Genomic DNA, 19,925 nt, shown 5'->3' with positions numbered 1-19,925 from the left:
CAGACCGACCTGGGTTTCAGGCGCGAGACCCCTGACACTATACAGGTGAGTCTCTCAGCAATAGGACCCATTGGCGGACAGATACTCACTGGATGGGCCAACAGTGACTGGGCCGGTTCATGCGAGTGTAGAAGATCCACATTGGGATATGTCTTCACCATCAACAGCCTCGTATGTAGTTGGTCATCATGCCTGCAGCTGACAGTGGCCAACAGTTCCATAGAAGCTGAATATGTAGCACTAGCAGGGGCTGCTAGAGAATTACTATGGGCCTCATTGTAGTGTGTGTGTTGTATCACCACTACCTGATGTCCGAAGGCGCCCCATAGCAGGTTAGTGGTCCAGATATAGATAGAACCGAAGGCAGTAGTCCACTGCAGTCTGGGGATCACTTCAAGCATCAAGTCAACACACTGGACACTTGTGTTGACACCACCAACCTCATCACCAACACCATCAACCTCATTATCATCAACACTCACACCAGACCTTGGTGTCATCATAATCTATGCATTGATATTGATCATGCTGAGCTACCCCTGAACGGAGTGTCCACAGAGGTCAGCCGAAACCTATGATAGTATATACACGAACACCACCCATCGCGCAACTTGATAGTCGCTGAGCGATAAGCTCATCGAGATCGATACCAAGACAATAGCTGTCACACAGTTTGATAGTCACCGAGTATCTCGACAGACCGACCTGGGTTTCAGGCGCGAGACCCCTGACACCACTCACAGCCCAATTGCTTCAAGCCATATGTAAACGGTCGCGCGCCAGAGACTTAGGTTTGGGGGTTATATTGAGTTTGATTGAGTAAGGTCTACTCGATATGTTTCGCCTATATGTAACCAAGCATCACCACCTGGTAAGTCTCCACTGACTGCCTTGAACACTCCATTCAGAGGTTGCATGGCATGAACATTTGTTTGTTGGTGAGTGGGTGATACACCCTCTCCTACAGTATGAGTGTTTGTAGTACTGTTGATAATGCTCTTGGATGTCGTCTGGACTGCAATATGCTAATCGCCTACAGAGGACGGGAGTTACTGGACCACAGGTGTGAATCACTGCCTACAATAACGAACTGGACTGCTGGTGTCAAGCAACACTGCCTACAGCAAGGGACTGGACTGCAGGTGTTGAAGAACACCACCTACAGTAAGGAACTGGACTGCTAGTGTTGAAGAACACTGCCTACAGTTGTCAACTAACAGTGATACAACACACACATTGAGAGTTGTTGCAAGAGCACTGCTATTGCAATGGTATGTAGCTAAGTAAGTATAAAGTATAAATAATAAATAAAGAGTGGATGGGGATCCACTTGTATGCTATGGTAGAATGAGAGTATTTATGCATTTGGTTGGTGTAGCCCACAACACCTATCCTGCTCCTCTTGAGGGGCCTTAGTCCCCTGTTTGGCACTGTCTTGTCCTGCTGGCATTAATCCCATTGATACTGCACTCCTACTGTTCCCTCAGCATAAGGGTTATGCAACACTGCCCTCTCACCTTCATGCTCTCCTTCTGCCTGATGATGTGTGATGCCCCCTTTCAACACAGCTCCTTCTCAACTTTATCTTGTGAATCCTTTTAGCCACTTGTTGAACCTTGTGACCAAACCCCTTGGCCATGTGGTCACATTGGCACAGCTCCAAGTACTTGCTTGTATCAGCTGACTAGTTGAGGTGTGCTGATCTGACTGATCCTGACTGATCCCATGAGATTGATCTGGATTCCTGGAGTTTGATTGATCTCATAATTCATATGCACTGCCAACCTGATTAATCTCGTTGATCCCCAATGGTTATTGGCTCTGATCAATCTGGTGCACCCTTCATATGTTGATCTTCTGTGCACCCTTCATATACTGCTCCGTTATGCGACATTACCATGACTGCCGCTTGATCAATTGGCGCACTCTCTTGCGCTGGCCAGCCGATCCTGTGACACACCTCAGGAGTGATAACATATGTATACAGATGCCCAGTCAGTTGGAAATCTCACATTCAGAAATGTGTGGCATTGTCAGTGGTCAAAGCAGAATTTGTTGCTGCTTCCAAAGCAGTGCGAGAGGCACTATTCTTCTCATATTTGCTCCAGGATTTGGAGATCATGGATGTTCAGCCAATGCTATACACAGACAATCAGGGGTGCATCCAGGTAAGTAAAGATCCAGCCAAGCACTGGAAGTTGAAGCACATCGACACCCAGTACCACTTCATTCACAACCACATGCAGGAGGGTGACATAATGATTGAATTCATCAGAACAGCAAACAACATAGTGGACATTCTAATGAAACCTTTGCAGGGCCTCAATACCTCTTGATTGGCCAAGATGATAGGACTAGAGATACTGCTGAAGGGGGGAGTTGAAAATGTGTCAGCATCTCAAGAAGAATGCATGAGTTGCAGCTGAGGTGCCAAGGGGCCAGATGTGTGCATAAGCAATGAACACAATGAAATACATGAAGGTTGGCATGACAATGGTTCAGGGGCATAGTAGAAGATGGCAACTCAGGAGGTCACAGAGGAGGTGACTCACCTGACTCAGACATGACTAAAGATAGCAACAGGGTATATATATGTGCTTGTGATAGAGATCCATACAAATGAAATAATCAAGCATTACAAGAAGCATATGACTGTGGTAAGGGAGCCTGATCATGGCCCCAATAACGGTGTATACTAATTGTTATCTTCAACTCTGTCTATGCCCCATTCGTTGCTGTCGATGTTAGAGACATTGACCACGATGAAGAGCAGAGTTTTCGCTTGGCTTTGTTAGACTAGCTAAGCAGACAAAAAGAAAAATGTCATCCAGATGTGGAGCCGATTTTGAGTTTCGAAAAGTTGAGATGATAAGAGGAAACACCTTCTGGCTGGCGAAGACCAGCTCTAACTATTCATAATTCGCTAAGCAAAAGCTCGTCATTCTTCTCAATCTACCCTATCTCATCACCGGTGATCAAAGTCCTTTTCGTAGCGAGACCGGATCCTCATCAGCAAGATTTGTCATTCAGTTGAGAATTTTGGTGCTGAGTTATTTTTGAGTGCTATTTACATAAGCATATATATATATGCATGCTTGGTGGTTACCTCCAGCCTGTGCCCATCTATGACTAGTTCACCCCTCACATCGCTCCTAAGTTGTCATGGTAACACCTATGCATCCCACATGTGTAGCCACTGACATGTGGTTTCGTATCATCAATGGTTACTTGCCCTCCACAGACCCCATAGGCTCTGTTCAGTTCCGACATGTCTCTGACCATTGTTACATTTCCCTCAACTGTCTCCCTCAGTGGGGAAGTGGGGAACTGCTGAGCTGCTGTACCTTGCTGTGGTGTCAGTCCCAACCCCTGTTGTGCACATCATAATACTTCCTTGCCCACTGGCTTGGTGAAGATGTCAGCCAAGTTGTCCTCGGTGCCAATATACTTGATTTTGACATTTCCATCTTGCACATTATCTCTGATAAAGTGGTACTTGGTGTTGATATGCTTCAACTTCCAGTGTTGTGCTGGATCCTTACTAACCTGAATAGTGCCTGTGTTGTCTGAAAAGATTGTGGGGGTGCCAATGTCAATTCCAATAGCTTTGAAGAGATGCCTGAAGAAAAGTACTTCTTGTGTGGCTTCAGTCACTGCCACAAACTCTGCTTCCACCACCAACAAAGCAGTGCAGCATTGTAGTGCTGACTTCCATGTGACCAGGTTCCCATGTACAAACACTGCTGAGCCTGATGAGCTTCTTCATTGTGTGGTGGCATCACTTGCCCAGTTCACATTGCTATGCGCTGTTAGAAAATCTTGTTCCTTGTTGCCACCATATCATAGATGGACATCCTGGGTACCATCTAGGTATTGTAGTACCTTCTGCACTGCATTGTAATGCTCTTTCGATGGTTGAGTCATATAGCGTGCGAGGACCCCTATGTAAGCGGTCGCGCGCCAGAGACTAGCTGGGGTTGATTGAGTAAGGACTACTCGATATGATTCGCCTAAATGTAACCAAGCGTCGCCGCCTAGTAAGTCTCGACTGACCGCCTTGAACACTCCATTCAGAGGTTGCACAGCACAGACATTGTGTCATGGGCCTGGATGCTCAAGAAGCAGGAGGGTCATGGGTTCATATGGAAGGAGCACAGGTATCGAAGACCTAGTCGACACCAGTAGAGAGCATGGTCGTAGTGCAGTCTCCATGGAGACCATGGACTCCTATGGACTCACATGCAAAGGAGGGCCAAGCACAGCCACGAGGAGGACCAAGCTCAAGGAGCAGGCACAGCCACGAGGAGGACCAAGCTCAAGGAGCAGGCACAGCCACGAAGAGGACCAAGCTCAAGGAGCATGCAGATGGTTACCACTCAGGGGCTCGAGAGACAAGAGCCAAAGGAACTGTCACTGATCAAAGGAGGAGGAGCAGTGTCGAAGGAGTCGACACCAGGTCATGAGGAGGAGGAGCAGTGTCGAAGGAGTCGACACCAGGTCATGAAGAGGAGGAGCAGTGTCGAAGGAGTCGACACAGCTCAAGAGGCACAGGGGTGCCAAGCAGGAGAGGCCCCTGAGCAGTACTCGATGAAGAAGGTACTCTCTGGAGAGAGAGCAGGAGCAGCATCGCTGGCGATGCTGAGAAGAGGTATATAACCATGCTTTCTCATCAATAGGTCGAGTGGATCCTCATCCACTCTACTCACCATACAACTAGTCAATACTTTAGAAACACAAGTACTCATTAGTTACAGTCAGCATAGCAGCAATCTATCAAGGTTGCTCCTCATCGTAGTGTGTGTGTTGTATCACCACTACCTGACGTCCGAAGGCGCCCATAGCAGGTTAGCGGTCCGGATATCGATAGAACCGAAGGCAGTAGTCCACTGCGGTCCGGGGATCACTTCAAGCATCAAGTCAACACACTGGACACTCGTGTTGACGCCACCAACCTTATCACCAACACCATCAACCTCATTATCATCGACATCACCAATCTCGTCACCAACACCATCAACCTCATTATCATCGACATCACCAATCTCATCACCAACACCATCAACCTCATCATCATCAACACTCACACCAGACCTTGGTGTCATCATAACATTGATATTGATCGTGCCGAGCTACCCCTGAACGGAGTGTCCACAGAGGTCAGCCGAAACCTACGATAGTATATACAACAAACGCCACCTGCTGTCACTGCACAACTTGATAGTCACCGATACCAAGACAATAGCTGTCACACAGTTTGATAGTCACCGAGTATCTCGACAGACCGACCTGGGTTTCAGGCGCGAGACCCCTGACACATTGTTTGTTGGTGAGTGCATGATACACCCTCCCCTACAGTATGAGTGTTTGTAGTACTGTTGATAATGCTCTTGGACATCATCTGGACCACAATATGCCAATCACCTACAGAGGATGTGAGTTACTGGACTGCTGGTGTGAAACACTGCCTACAATAACTGACTGGACCGCTGGTGTCGAGCAACACCACCTACAGCAAGGAACTGGACTGCTGGTGTTGAAGAACACTGCCTACAGTAATGAACTGGACTGCTGGTGTTGAAGAACACTGCCTACAGTTGTTGACTAACGGTGATACAACACACATGTTGAGAGTCGTTGCAAGAGCACTGCTATTGCGAAGATATGTAACCTAGTAAGTATAGAGTAAGTAGTTGAGTTTCAGAGTGGATGCCCATCCACTCGAATGCTATGGTAGAAAGAGAGTATTTATATGTTCGATTGGTGTTTTCCCTCGACACCTATCCTGCTCCTCTTGAGGGGCCTTTGTCCCCTGTTAGGCACTGCCTTGCCCTGCTGGCATCATCCCCTTCGATACTGCACTCCTACCATTTTGCTCGGCGTAAGGGTTATGCAACACTGCCCTCTCGCCTTCATGCTCTCCTTCTGCCTGATGTGTGATGCCCCCCTTTCAGCATGGCCCCCTTTCATCTTAATCTTGTGAATCCCCTTTTGAACCTCATGACCATACCCCCTGGTCATGTGGTCACGTCGGCTCAGTTCCATCTCGACTTGTTCGGATCGGCTGACTAGTTGAAGTGTGCTGATTCAACTGACTCCGACGTCGGCACAGCTCCGAATACTTGTTTGGATCAGCCGACTAGTTGAAGCATGCTGATCTGACTGACTCTGTCATCAGCACAGCTCCGAATACTTGCTCGGATCGGCCGACTAGTTGAAGCGTGCTGATCCAACTGATTCCGACATTGGCACAGCTCTGAATACCTGTTCAGATTGGCCAATTAGTTGAGGCATGCTGATCCAACTGCCTCTGTCGTCGGCATAGCTCTGAGTACTTGTTCGGATCGGCCAACTCGTTGAAGCATACTGGTCCAGCTGACTCCAACCAATCCCATGAGATCGATCTGGATTCCTGGGGTTCGATTGATCTTGTAAATCATGTGTGCTGCCAACCCGATTAATCTCATTGATCCCCGATGGTTGTCAACTCTGATCAATCTGGCACACCCTTCATATGTTGATCTTCTGCGCACCCTTCATATACTGCTCCGTTATGCGACCTTATCATAACTGCCGCTGATCATTTGGCGCACTCTCTTGCGCAGGCCAGCCGTCCCTGTGACACCCTACTGATTGGCTGATATCTGGGTGTGTTCCATTTGAGAGCCATAGGAGCTTGCCAACAATCTGCAGGTATTCCTTTTGTTTGGCTGTGCTCACTGCTGTCTCTGGGGCTGGTATGTCTTGGAGCAGCATGCTGGATTTTCTCCTGTGTTTGTCTAGGTGTTCATCTAGTAGTTGTTTAATGTAACTGGTCTGCCTGAGGTCCATTGTCTTTTCTTCACAATCCCTGGTGATCTTGATTCCAAGGAAGTGAGACACATTGCCACCCTCCTCCATCTTCCACTTCTTGCCTATTTCCTCCTTGATGCATTTGATCATTTCTAGCTTTGGGGACATGATTAATGTATCATCAACGTAGATGACCACTATTGCAAAGTCATCCCCTTTCCCTCTGGAGTAGATGCATGGTGCACAATCAAGTCTATGGAAGTTGGATCACCAGGGGAACTTGTCAAATTCCATATTCCACTCTCATCCTGACTGTTTGAGACCATATAGTCCCTTGATTACCTGATAAGCTTTTCCTTTCGGCACCTTAGCTCCTTCTGGCAGTTTCATGTAGATCTTGTGTTTAAGTGTGGAGTTGAGATAGGCCATTGTAATGTCTAGTTGATGAACCTCCCAGTCATGCTCCACTGCCAGTGATAATAGTGCTCTTATCACACTAAGTGGTGCCACTGGTGCAAAGGTTTCTTTGAAGTTGATGCCCTCTCATTGCATGAAACCTCATGCGACTAATCTTGCTTTGTGTCAGACGGGTATGCCATCTGCATCCAGTTTGAGGCATAAAACGATTTTGGAGTCTACAAGCCTGGTGTTTGGCAGTATGTCCACAACCTCCCAAGTTCCCATGGCCTCCAGTCTGTCCAACTCTTTGCATATGGCTTCTTGCCATTGCTGTGTGTCTTCACTGGCAAGTGCTTCCTTCATCATTGGTGTGAGATTTAGGGTGGTGGTGTTCACTCCCCCGATCATGTCTTCAACTGCTATCTCCGATCAGTTGTCTTCAGTATCATCGATTGGTTGTCCAATGGGTGCATGTTGGAGTGAGTCTTGCATGTCAAGCTCTTCGATTTCTGGTTCAGGTTCGAGGTTGTTTGCCTCTGGTTTGGCACTTTCTGCTTCAAGGCTCTCAAATCCAATCTGCAGTGGGCTTTGTACTTTGGGTCGATCATGCCAACCTTTGTGTTCATGGAATGTAGCTGAATTGCTCCACTGGATGGATGGTGTGTGGTCTGGAGTGAAGAATTTCCATCCCTTGTGCTCATCATTGTAACCGATCATGATTCCTGGTATGGCTCTCACACCATGCTTACCTGCATGATCTTTCCTTGGGAGGTGAACCCATGCAAGACAGCCAAAGACATGCAGTTGTTTTGCCAAGCTGTGAGCCATTGTGTGATGAAAGTCTTCATATGGAATTCTGTTGGCATTTGCTGATGGTGTCAAGTTAAGTACATGTCCAGCGGCCATAATGGTGTAGGGCCATAGTCCTTTTGGCACCAATCTTTGGACGAGCATTGCATGCATCTTCTCTTGGAGTGATCTGATAGTGTGCTCTGCTCTCCCATTCTGTATGCTGACATATGGAGTGGTTTTCTGCCACTTAAACCCTGCCTCCCACTTCCATTCCTCTGCTGCTAAGCTTGACCATTCCATTCTGTTATTGCTGCAAATACACTTTAATGTGTGATCTGTTGCTATCTCCACTGTTTTGGTCCATGCTTTTAGGGCAGGGAATGCTTCTGCTTTGCTTAGGAGCAGTTTCACATACACATAGGATGAGGTGTCATCAACAACTACCAGTGCATGGTGATAATTTGGGTGTCCTTGTAAGTCTGTCATTAGGTCGATGTGTATCAACTCTAGTGGCTCCTGCACTTGTTCCATTTTGCTGCTTGCCATTCTTGCATGTGTTTGTTTTTCTTGACTGCAACAGTTGTGTCATGGGCCTGGATGCTCAAGAAGCAGGAGGGTCATGGGTTCATATGGAAGGAGCACAGGTATCGAAGACCTAGTCGACACCAGTAGAGAGCATGGTCGTAGTGCAGTCTCCATGGAGACCATGGACTCCTATGGACTCACATGCAAAGGAGGGCCAAGCACAGCCACGAGGAGGACCAAGCTCAAGGAGCAGGCACAGCCACGAGGAGGACCAAGCTCAAGGAGCAGGCACAGCCACGAAGAGGACCAAGCTCAAGGAGCATGCAGATGGTTACCACTCAGGGGCTCGAGAGACAAGAGCCAAAGGAACTGTCACTGATCAAAGGAGGAGGAGCAGTGTCGAAGGAGTCGACACCAGGTCATGAGGAGGAGGAGCAGTGTCGAAGGAGTCGACACCAGGTCATGAAGAGGAGGAGCAGTGTCGAAGGAGTCGACACAGCTCAAGAGGCACAGGGGTGCCAAGCAGGAGAGGCCCCTGAGCAGTACTCGATGAAGAAGGTACTCTCTGGAGAGAGAGCAGGAGCAGCATCGCTGGCGATGCTGAGAAGAGGTATATAACCATGCTTTCTCATCAATAGGTCGAGTGGATCCTCATCCACTCTACTCACCATACAACTAGTCAATACTTTAGAAACACAAGTACTCATTAGTTACAGTCAGCATAGCAGCAATCTATCAAGGTTGCTCCTCATCGTAGTGTGTGTGTTGTATCACCACTACCTGACGTCCGAAGGCGCCCATAGCAGGTTAGCGGTCCGGATATCGATAGAACCGAAGGCAGTAGTCCACTGCGGTCCGGGGATCACTTCAAGCATCAAGTCAACACACTGGACACTCGTGTTGACGCCACCAACCTTATCACCAACACCATCAACCTCATTATCATCGACATCACCAATCTCGTCACCAACACCATCAACCTCATTATCATCGACATCACCAATCTCATCACCAACACCATCAACCTCATCATCATCAACACTCACACCAGACCTTGGTGTCATCATAACATTGATATTGATCGTGCCGAGCTACCCCTGAACGGAGTGTCCACAGAGGTCAGCCGAAACCTACGATAGTATATACAACAAACGCCACCTGCTGTCACTGCACAACTTGATAGTCACCGATACCAAGACAATAGCTGTCACACAGTTTGATAGTCACCGAGTATCTCGACAGACCGACCTGGGTTTCAGGCGCGAGACCCCTGACACATTGTTTGTTGGTGAGTGCATGATACACCCTCCCCTACAGTATGAGTGTTTGTAGTACTGTTGATAATGCTCTTGGACATCATCTGGACCACAATATGCCAATCACCTACAGAGGATGTGAGTTACTGGACTGCTGGTGTGAAACACTGCCTACAATAACTGACTGGACCGCTGGTGTCGAGCAACACCACCTACAGCAAGGAACTGGACTGCTGGTGTTGAAGAACACTGCCTACAGTAATGAACTGGACTGCTGGTGTTGAAGAACACTGCCTACAGTTGTTGACTAACGGTGATACAACACACATGTTGAGAGTCGTTGCAAGAGCACTGCTATTGCGAAGATATGTAACCTAGTAAGTATAGAGTAAGTAGTTGAGTTTCAGAGTGGATGCCCATCCACTCGAATGCTATGGTAGAAAGAGAGTATTTATATGTTCGATTGGTGTTTTCCCTCGACACCTATCCTGCTCCTCTTGAGGGGCCTTTGTCCCCTGTTAGGCACTGCCTTGCCCTGCTGGCATCATCCCCTTCGATACTGCACTCCTACCATTTTGCTCGGCGTAAGGGTTATGCAACACTGCCCTCTCGCCTTCATGCTCTCCTTCTGCCTGATGTGTGATGCCCCCCTTTCAGCATGGCCCCCTTTCATCTTAATCTTGTGAATCCCCTTTTGAACCTCATGACCATACCCCCTGGTCATGTGGTCACGTCGGCTCAGTTCCATCTCGACTTGTTCGGATCGGCTGACTAGTTGAAGTGTGCTGATTCAACTGACTCCGACGTCGGCACAGCTCCGAATACTTGTTTGGATCAGCCGACTAGTTGAAGCATGCTGATCTGACTGACTCTGTCATCAGCACAGCTCCGAATACTTGCTCGGATCGGCCGACTAGTTGAAGCGTGCTGATCCAACTGATTCCGACATTGGCACAGCTCTGAATACCTGTTCAGATTGGCCAATTAGTTGAGGCATGCTGATCCAACTGCCTCTGTCGTCGGCATAGCTCTGAGTACTTGTTCGGATCGGCCAACTCGTTGAAGCATACTGGTCCAGCTGACTCCAACCAATCCCATGAGATCGATCTGGATTCCTGGGGTTCGATTGATCTTGTAAATCATGTGTGCTGCCAACCCGATTAATCTCATTGATCCCCGATGGTTGTCAACTCTGATCAATCTGGCACACCCTTCATATGTTGATCTTCTGCGCACCCTTCATATACTGCTCCGTTATGCGACCTTATCATAACTGCCGCTGATCATTTGGCGCACTCTCTTGCGCAGGCCAGCCGTCCCTGTGACACCCTACTGATTGGCTGATATCTGGGTGTGTTCCATTTGAGAGCCATAGGAGCTTGCCAACAATCTGCAGGTATTCCTTTTGTTTGGCTGTGCTCACTGCTGTCTCTGGGGCTGGTATGTCTTGGAGCAGCATGCTGGATTTTCTCCTGTGTTTGTCTAGGTGTTCATCTAGTAGTTGTTTAATGTAACTGGTCTGCCTGAGGTCCATTGTCTTTTCTTCACAATCCCTGGTGATCTTGATTCCAAGGAAGTGAGACACATTGCCACCCTCCTCCATCTTCCACTTCTTGCCTATTTCCTCCTTGATGCATTTGATCATTTCTAGCTTTGGGGACATGATTAATGTATCATCAACGTAGATGACCACTATTGCAAAGTCATCCCCTTTCCCTCTGGAGTAGATGCATGGTGCACAATCAAGTCTATGGAAGTTGGATCACCAGGGGAACTTGTCAAATTCCATATTCCACTCTCATCCTGACTGTTTGAGACCATATAGTCCCTTGATTACCTGATAAGCTTTTCCTTTCGGCACCTTAGCTCCTTCTGGCAGTTTCATGTAGATCTTGTGTTTAAGTGTGGAGTTGAGATAGGCCATTGTAATGTCTAGTTGATGAACCTCCCAGTCATGCTCCACTGCCAGTGATAATAGTGCTCTTATCACACTAAGTGGTGCCACTGGTGCAAAGGTTTCTTTGAAGTTGATGCCCTCTCATTGCATGAAACCTCATGCGACTAATCTTGCTTTGTGTCAGACGGGTATGCCATCTGCATCCAGTTTGAGGCATAAAACGATTTTGGAGTCTACAAGCCTGGTGTTTGGCAGTATGTCCACAACCTCCCAAGTTCCCATGGCCTCCAGTCTGTCCAACTCTTTGCATATGGCTTCTTGCCATTGCTGTGTGTCTTCACTGGCAAGTGCTTCCTTCATCATTGGTGTGAGATTTAGGGTGGTGGTGTTCACTCCCCCGATCATGTCTTCAACTGCTATCTCCGATCAGTTGTCTTCAGTATCATCGATTGGTTGTCCAATGGGTGCATGTTGGAGTGAGTCTTGCATGTCAAGCTCTTCGATTTCTGGTTCAGGTTCGAGGTTGTTTGCCTCTGGTTTGGCACTTTCTGCTTCAAGGCTCTCAAATCCAATCTGCAGTGGGCTTTGTACTTTGGGTCGATCATGCCAACCTTTGTGTTCATGGAATGTAGCTGAATTGCTCCACTGGATGGATGGTGTGTGGTCTGGAGTGAAGAATTTCCATCCCTTGTGCTCATCATTGTAACCGATCATGATTCCTGGTATGGCTCTCACACCATGCTTACCTGCATGATCTTTCCTTGGGAGGTGAACCCATGCAAGACAGCCAAAGACATGCAGTTGTTTTGCCAAGCTGTGAGCCATTGTGTGATGAAAGTCTTCATATGGAATTCTGTTGGCATTTGCTGATGGTGTCAAGTTAAGTACATGTCCAGCGGCCATAATGGTGTAGGGCCATAGTCCTTTTGGCACCAATCTTTGGACGAGCATTGCATGCATCTTCTCTTGGAGTGATCTGATAGTGTGCTCTGCTCTCCCATTCTGTATGCTGACATATGGAGTGGTTTTCTGCCACTTAAACCCTGCCTCCCACTTCCATTCCTCTGCTGCTAAGCTTGACCATTCCATTCTGTTATTGCTGCAAATACACTTTAATGTGTGATCTGTTGCTATCTCCACTGTTTTGGTCCATGCTTTTAGGGCAGGGAATGCTTCTGCTTTGCTTAGGAGCAGTTTCACATACACATAGGATGAGGTGTCATCAACAACTACCAGTGCATGGTGATAATTTGGGTGTCCTTGTAAGTCTGTCATTAGGTCGATGTGTATCAACTCTAGTGGCTCCTGCACTTGTTCCATTTTGCTGCTTGCCATTCTTGCATGTGTTTGTTTTTCTTGACTGCAACAGTTGTGTCATGGGCCTGGATGCTCAAGAAGCAGGAGGGTCATGGGTTCATATGGAAGGAGCACAGGTATCGAAGACCTAGTCGACACCAGTAGAGAGCATGGTCGTAGTGCAGTCTCCATGGAGACCATGGACTCCTATGGACTCACATGCAAAGGAGGGCCAAGCACAGCCACGAGGAGGACCAAGCTCAAGGAGCAGGCACAGCCACGAGGAGGACCAAGCTCAAGGAGCAGGCACAGCCACGAAGAGGACCAAGCTCAAGGAGCATGCAGATGGTTACCACTCAGGGGCTCGAGAGACAAGAGCCAAAGGAACTGTCACTGATCAAAGGAGGAGGAGCAGTGTCGAAGGAGTCGACACCAGGTCATGAGGAGGAGGAGCAGTGTCGAAGGAGTCGACACCAGGTCATGAAGAGGAGGAGCAGTGTCGAAGGAGTCGACACAGCTCAAGAGGCACAGGGGTGCCAAGCAGGAGAGGCCCCTGAGCAGTACTCGATGAAGAAGGTACTCTCTGGAGAGAGAGCAGGAGCAGCATCGCTGGCGATGCTGAGAAGAGGTATATAACCATGCTTTCTCATCAATAGGTCGAGTGGATCCTCATCCACTCTACTCACCATACAACTAGTCAATACTTTAGAAACACAAGTACTCATTAGTTACAGTCAGCATAGCAGCAATCTATCAAGGTTGCTCCTCATCGTAGTGTGTGTGTTGTATCACCACTACCTGACGTCCGAAGGCGCCCATAGCAGGTTAGCGGTCCGGATATCGATAGAACCGAAGGCAGTAGTCCACTGCGGTCCGGGGATCACTTCAAGCATCAAGTCAACACACTGGACACTCGTGTTGACGCCACCAACCTTATCACCAACACCATCAACCTCATTATCATCGACATCACCAATCTCGTCACCAACACCATCAACCTCATTATCATCGACATCACCAATCTCATCACCAACACCATCAACCTCATCATCATCAACACTCACACCAGACCTTGGTGTCATCATAACATTGATATTGATCGTGCCGAGCTACCCCTGAACGGAGTGTCCACAGAGGTCAGCCGAAACCTACGATAGTATATACAACAAACGCCACCTGCTGTCACTGCACAACTTGATAGTCACCGAGTATCTCGAGACAATAGCTGTCGCACAGTTTGATAGTCACCGAGTATCTCGACAGACCGACCTGGGTTTCAGGCGCGAGACCCCTGACATTAGAGTGGATCGTTCAAGCAGCTCCTCACGATCACCATGACGGACCCAGACCTCAACAATAAGCTCGATAGACTACTCACTCTATTGGAAGCACAGCTAGAGCTTACCAGACAGGGTCATCGAGAGGAACGATTACAACGAGCTCAACTGAGCAGGGAGGAGACAATGGACCTCTCTCACTCAGAAGACCAAGCAGGAGGAGGAGATGAGTCTATGATAGGAGACCCACATACTCCTACTCCAGCTCCACGACCAAGACGATCAGTCTCATTCAACCTGGATGAGCAGGAGGACATCAACTACGAGAAGTATGCTTCACCTACTGGGCCAAGATATGTCAAGACTAAGCTGGACCCCTACAGCAGGACTAGGATGGACCCTTACCCCCTGGACCATGAGGAGGATACCAGCATCATGGCAGAGCTTAACCGGTCAAAGCCCATTGCCACCCCCTTTCCAAAGTTCAATCCCCGAGACATGGAGATCTTCATTCTAGAAGCCGAAGCATGGTTTAAGTTCAACCAGGTGTATGAGCAGTCTAGGATGATCAATCACATGGGTGCTCAACTGGAAGGGACAGCAAGAGAGTGGTGGACTTCCAAGCTCCGTATTGATAGAGCTAGAGAAGGAAGGTTGTTCAATGATTGGCACTACTTCACAGAGCGACTGTCAGAGCAGTTCAACCCACGCAATGCTAGGATGGAGGCATACAACAAGCTGTTGGCTCTCAGACTCACAAGTGATACTCCTGGTGCCGCCACACGTCATGTAGAGCGGTTCAGAGACTTGGAAGGACAGGTCAACCTAGATGACAACGAGCTAGTGATTGATCTCTTCAGAGGTAGTCTCACTCGCAGCATACAGGAGAAGTTCGAGAGGAATCCACCTGGGAAGAGATGGGAGTGGTATCGAGAGGTTGAGGAGATCGATCGACAGAGGATGCTACTACAGCAGTCCTCGGCTAGACACTCACTCCCAAATGCCACATCACCTCCACTAAGAACTGGGTCTCGGCCAAATCAAAGTTCGATCCCCATCCGACAACCCACTCAAACTTATCCAGCTCGATCACCATCACAAGCAACTACACAAGCAACTATACAAAACCTAAACCGACCCCTTCCTCATCATCCCACCCAACCCTCGAAGCAAGGAAGCCCTGCTCCATCAGGTATCAACACCTGTCATGTATGCAAAGGTATTGGCCATTGGGCCAGAGACTGCCCCAGCAGGAGGGTAAACCCTCTTAGCTCTCGACCCATGGGACCAAAGGTTATGGTCACCACAGCAGACCCCTTCGAGGAGGCCACCGACTCAGGAGATGGCCCCACAGGCAGCACTGAGGCGGGTGACCCCGAGGCCATGGACCTCAGCTCATACCAGCAACCCATGGACCCCGATCACGAGGAGGAGCACGATGATGATGACGACGAGGGAAACGTCAGTGGGGTGATGCACTGATGGCATGCATTGCTCTACAAACCTCCTCGCCATCACTCTGTATATATCAAGATTGTCAAGTATGTTTCTCTACCAGTGGAGGCAAAGCAGTACTGGAGCTCTCTGGAATGGTTCAAGACCATCCTGCTCGGATACTAGCTGATACCGGTGCTGGTTTGTCCATAGTCTCAGATTCTTTCATTAGTAAGTACCAAATACCCACAAAACCCATAAAAACAAGATCAATCCATGGTGTCACCAGGCACCAACTCTCCATCAATAGTTCTGCGAGCATGCAGGTATCTATTGGTACACACAATCTGGGTGTGGTCAAAGCTTCAGTGGCCGACACTGCGGACTATGACCTCATCCTGGGGTTCACTGAGCTACGGAGGCTCAAACCCACCATACAATGGGATACGGGCCAGCTGGAGTTCAAGACTCAGGAGCAGGACCGACCCCCTAGGAGACCCCCTGAAACAGCAAGAGCAGGGGACCTAACCATGAGGAGACCAACCCTTCATGGTAACGAGTTTGTCTCAGCAGAGCGCATACTACGAGCAGCTCTGGAAGATGGACCCATAGGGTTCATGCTGTTAGAGGAGCCACCATCATCACTCCCGGCCTTTGGTTTTGTACCTACAGGCGCAGACAAAGGAGTCGAGATGGAGGTGGAGGTAGATAAGGTGGTGACGGCTGCAGACATACCAAAGCCATACCAACACCTGCGAGATGTGTTCGATGAGGTGGAAGCAGACAAGCTGCCCCATCATACCGAGCATGATCTCCACCTCGAGTTGATAGAAGGAGGTAAGCCACCTCAAGGGCCCCTATACCTTAAGGGACCCAAGGAGATGTCCGAGTTGAGGAGGTACTTGGATGAGAACCTCGAGAAGGGGTTCATAAGACCATCGAAGAGCCCGGCACGATCACCGGTGCTCTTCGTACCAAAGAAGGATGGAGGTCTCAGACTCTGTGTGGACTACAGAGGTCTCAACGAGATCACTGTCAAGAACAGGGCACCATTGCCCCTCATCGAGGAGCAGCTGTTCTTACTCAGGAAGGCAAGGATCTATACCAAGCTAGACCTTAGAGCAGCATACAACCTCATCCGGATTGCTAAAGGAGATGAATGGAAGACAGCTTTTGGCACTCAGTTGGGACTCTATGAGTACCTAGTGATGCCCTTTGGCCTAGCCAATGCTCCGGCTCACTTCCAGTCATTCATCAATGACATCTTCCGAGACATCATTGGGATATATGTGGTAGTATACCTAGATGACTTCCTGATCTTCAGTGACACTGAAGAAGCACATGTGAAGCATGTCACTGAGGTCCTCACTCGCTTAAGGAGCAACAGGCTCTTTGCTAAGCTGTCTAAGTGTGAGTTCCACACCAAGACAGTGGAGTTCCTGGGGTACATCATCAAGCCAACGGGCATAGAGATGGACCCAGAAAAGGTGCGCACTGTCAAGGAGTGGCCAATGCCGGAGTCAATCCATGACATCCAGAGGTTCCTGGGTTTTGCCAACTTCTATCGAAGGTTCATAGCCCACTTTGCTCGCATAGCCAAGCCCTTGACAGCACTGGTAAAGCCTATAGAACGGTTCAAGAAGTTCGAGCTACCAGAGGAGGCCCAACAGGCCTTCCACAAGCTCATCCAGGCCTTCACATCAGCAGGAGTGCTTCAGCACTTCGACTACCACCTTCCAACAAGGTTGGAGACGGATGCAAGTGACTTTGCTATAGCAGGAGTACTCAAGCAGGAGCATGAAGGACGATGGCATCCAGTGGCCTTCTACTCTAGGAAGATGTCTTCTGCCGAGAAGAACTATGAGATCCATGATAAGGAGCTCCTAGCTGTGGTCGCCTGCCTCACTCAGTGGCGACACATGCTAGCTGGACTACCGAACCAACTGGTCATCCTCACTGACCATGAAGCCCTCAAGTACTTCAAGTCACAGAGACGCATCACAGGTCGACAGGCTCGATGGGCCATACTACTAGCAGACTTCGACTTCATATTGCAGTATCGACCAGGAGACAAAGGTGGTGAACCCGATGCTCTCACCAGAAGGACAGACATGCAACCAGCTGGTGAAGAGCAGGATCACAATGTGAGGCAACTACTGCCTCCTCGAGTATTCAAGGAGACAGCAGACCATGACTCGCTCCTAGTGGCCCCCATGACCTCGATGGAGTCCATAGCATCAAAAGGTCTCAAAGACCTGGTCAAGATCTTCCAGCCCTTAGACCAAGAGCTACAGGAGATACATAGGAAGAAGCCTTTCGAACTCAAGGATGACCTATGGTACAGTGGAGGAAGGTTGGTTATCCCCAAGGTGATCATGCCAGGGAGGACCAACAACCGACACTCAAGGAGTGCCAAAGAGGTAGATGGACAGTCTCTCTCTGTAGAGCATCTGCGATTCATGGTGATGACCCAATGCCATGATGGTATCACTGCTGGACACGTAGGAAGAGATGCTACCATCAAGGCAGCTCAACGACATTACTGGTGGCCAAACATGACAGCTTGGATTGCAGACTATGTAGCAAGTTGTCCTGTATGTGCTAGGTACAAAGCTCCTCATCATCGTCCATATGGTTTGCTACAGCCACTAGCAACCCCAGACAGGCCCTGGGGCTCCATATCCCTCGACTTCATCGAAGGACTACCAACATCGAAGAAGTATGACTCCAAGACCTATGACTCTATCTTAGTCATTGTCGACAGACTAACCAAGTTTGCCATACTAGCTCCAACCCATAAGACAGTCACGGCCAAACAGACTGCAGTATTGCTATATGGACACATGGTTAGACTCTTTGGATATCCAGATCACATGGTCTCGGACCGAGGCAGGCAGTTCATATCAGGAGCATGGAAGGCATTTGCAGAGCAAATGGGTGTGAAGCACTCACTTAGCACGGCCTACCATCCTCAAACTGATGGTCAGACAGAGAGAGTCAATCAGGTCATAGAGCAATATCTCAGGATGTACTGCAACTATGAGCAGAATGACTGGGCCAACCTGCTGGACACTGCGGCCTTTGTATACAACAACACGGTCCACAACAGCATTGGTGTCTCACCATTCTTTGCATGCTATGGATGGAACCCCAAAGCTCATCCTGACATCCCTCAACGACTAGGAGTCAATGATCCAGGTCGCTTCGAGTACCTCATGGATGGAAAGGAGCATTGCAAGTACCTCCAGGAGCAGATCAGAGAGGCACAACGTAGATCAGTAAACCAGTATAACAGGAAGCACAAGGACATCGAGTTTAAGGTGGGTGATATGGTCTATATCAACCGACGAAACTGGAAGACAAGGAGACCCACACCCAAGTTAGACACCTGGTTTGCAGGACCCTACCCAGTTCAGGAACGGGTAGGACGCCGAGCTTATCGAATCACATTGCCAGCAAACCTTAGGGTGCATGATGTGTTCCATGTCTCCATGCTCGAGCCAGCAAGAACAAGTTCTCTTCCTCAACGTGCTGAACAGCCCACCATACCATCACTTCCAGATGAGGACCTCGACTTCGAAGTCGAAGCACTCATCGACAAGCGTTCACACAATGGGACTACGGAGTACAAGGTGTTGTGGAGAGGGTACTCAGAGGAAGCTGCTTCATGGGAACCAGTAGAGAACCTCAACTGTCCCGACCTCATCCAGGAGTATGAGGTGTCGGAGGGGGGACGAGTGAGTAGACAGAGTGGAGAGAGGAGGAGGGAACAGGAGGAGTAGAGAGAGGAAGAGGAAGGAGGATGACGTTGAGAGAAGGAGGAAGGATGATGTTGGCGATGTTGTCAAGGAGGAGGAGTCAGCATGAACCAGACCAGAGCATGCCTCGACGGAGCTCGGCTCTTAAGAGGGGGGTAGTGTCATGGGCCTGGATGCTCAAGAAGCAGGAGGGTCATGGGTTCATATGGAAGGAGCACAGGTATCGAAGACCTAGTCGACACCAGTAGAGAGCATGGTCGTAGTGCAGTCTCCATGGAGACCATGGACTCCTATGGACTCACATGCAAAGGAGGGCCAAGCACAGCCACGAGGAGGACCAAGCTCAAGGAGCAGGCACAGCCACGAGGAGGACCAAGCTCAAGGAGCAGGCACAGCCACGAAGAGGACCAAGCTCAAGGAGCATGCAGATGGTTACCACTCAGGGGCTCGAGAGACAAGAGCCAAAGGAACTGTCACTGATCAAAGGAGGAGGAGCAGTGTC

At 49.0% G+C, this 19,925-nt stretch overlaps 6 protein-coding genes across 6 annotated transcripts; 1 reads left to right on the top strand and 5 right to left on the bottom strand.

Moving 5' to 3' along the window:
* Positions 1-6,561: 6,561 nt before the first annotated feature.
* UHO2_00960 (uncharacterized protein) lies at positions 6,562-7,218 on the bottom strand (the record flags this gene model as incomplete). Its single annotated transcript, XM_041553428.1, has 2 exons — positions 6,562-7,012; positions 7,103-7,218. 2 exons carry the CDS (start codon positions 7,216-7,218, stop codon positions 6,562-6,564), a joined length of 567 nt encoding a protein of 188 aa, XP_041409362.1.
* A 399-nt stretch (positions 7,219-7,617) lies between these two features.
* UHO2_00959 (uncharacterized protein) lies at positions 7,618-8,526 on the bottom strand (the record flags this gene model as incomplete). The annotated part of the gene is made up of 1 exon (XM_041553427.1): positions 7,618-8,526. One exon carries the CDS (start codon positions 8,524-8,526, stop codon positions 7,618-7,620), a length of 909 nt encoding a protein of 302 aa, XP_041409361.1.
* A 755-nt stretch (positions 8,527-9,281) lies between these two features.
* UHO2_00958 (uncharacterized protein) lies at positions 9,282-10,090 on the bottom strand (the record flags this gene model as incomplete). Its single annotated transcript, XM_041553426.1, has 3 exons — positions 9,282-9,558; positions 9,754-9,816; positions 10,074-10,090. 3 exons carry the CDS (start codon positions 10,088-10,090, stop codon positions 9,282-9,284), a joined length of 357 nt encoding a protein of 118 aa, XP_041409360.1.
* A 938-nt stretch (positions 10,091-11,028) lies between these two features.
* On the bottom strand, positions 11,029-11,685 carry UHO2_00957 (uncharacterized protein; the record flags this gene model as incomplete). Its single annotated transcript, XM_041553425.1, has 2 exons — positions 11,029-11,479; positions 11,570-11,685. The coding sequence occupies 2 exons, from the start codon at positions 11,683-11,685 to the stop codon at positions 11,029-11,031; spliced, it is 567 nt and encodes a 188-aa protein (XP_041409359.1).
* Positions 11,686-12,084: 399 nt separating this feature from the next.
* UHO2_00956 (uncharacterized protein) lies at positions 12,085-12,483 on the bottom strand (the record flags this gene model as incomplete). Its single annotated transcript, XM_041553424.1, has 1 exon — positions 12,085-12,483. One exon carries the CDS (start codon positions 12,481-12,483, stop codon positions 12,085-12,087), a length of 399 nt encoding a protein of 132 aa, XP_041409358.1.
* Positions 12,484-14,288: 1,805 nt separating this feature from the next.
* UHO2_00955 (uncharacterized protein) lies at positions 14,289-19,447 on the top strand (the record flags this gene model as incomplete). Its single annotated transcript, XM_041553423.1, has 2 exons — positions 14,289-15,205; positions 15,790-19,447. The coding sequence occupies 2 exons, from the start codon at positions 14,289-14,291 to the stop codon at positions 19,445-19,447; spliced, it is 4,575 nt and encodes a 1,524-aa protein (XP_041409357.1).
* Between the last annotated feature and the right edge of the window lie 478 nt (positions 19,448-19,925).

Source organism: Ustilago hordei (assembly GCF_900519145.1).
Source record: "Ustilago hordei strain Uho2 genome assembly, contig: UHO2_contig_02, whole genome shotgun sequence".
In the NCBI taxonomy this organism is placed as follows: domain Eukaryota; kingdom Fungi; phylum Basidiomycota; class Ustilaginomycetes; order Ustilaginales; family Ustilaginaceae; genus Ustilago; species Ustilago hordei.
The sequence above is the reverse complement of the archived record's forward strand: the minus strand, read 5'-3'. Positions and strand labels throughout refer to the sequence as shown.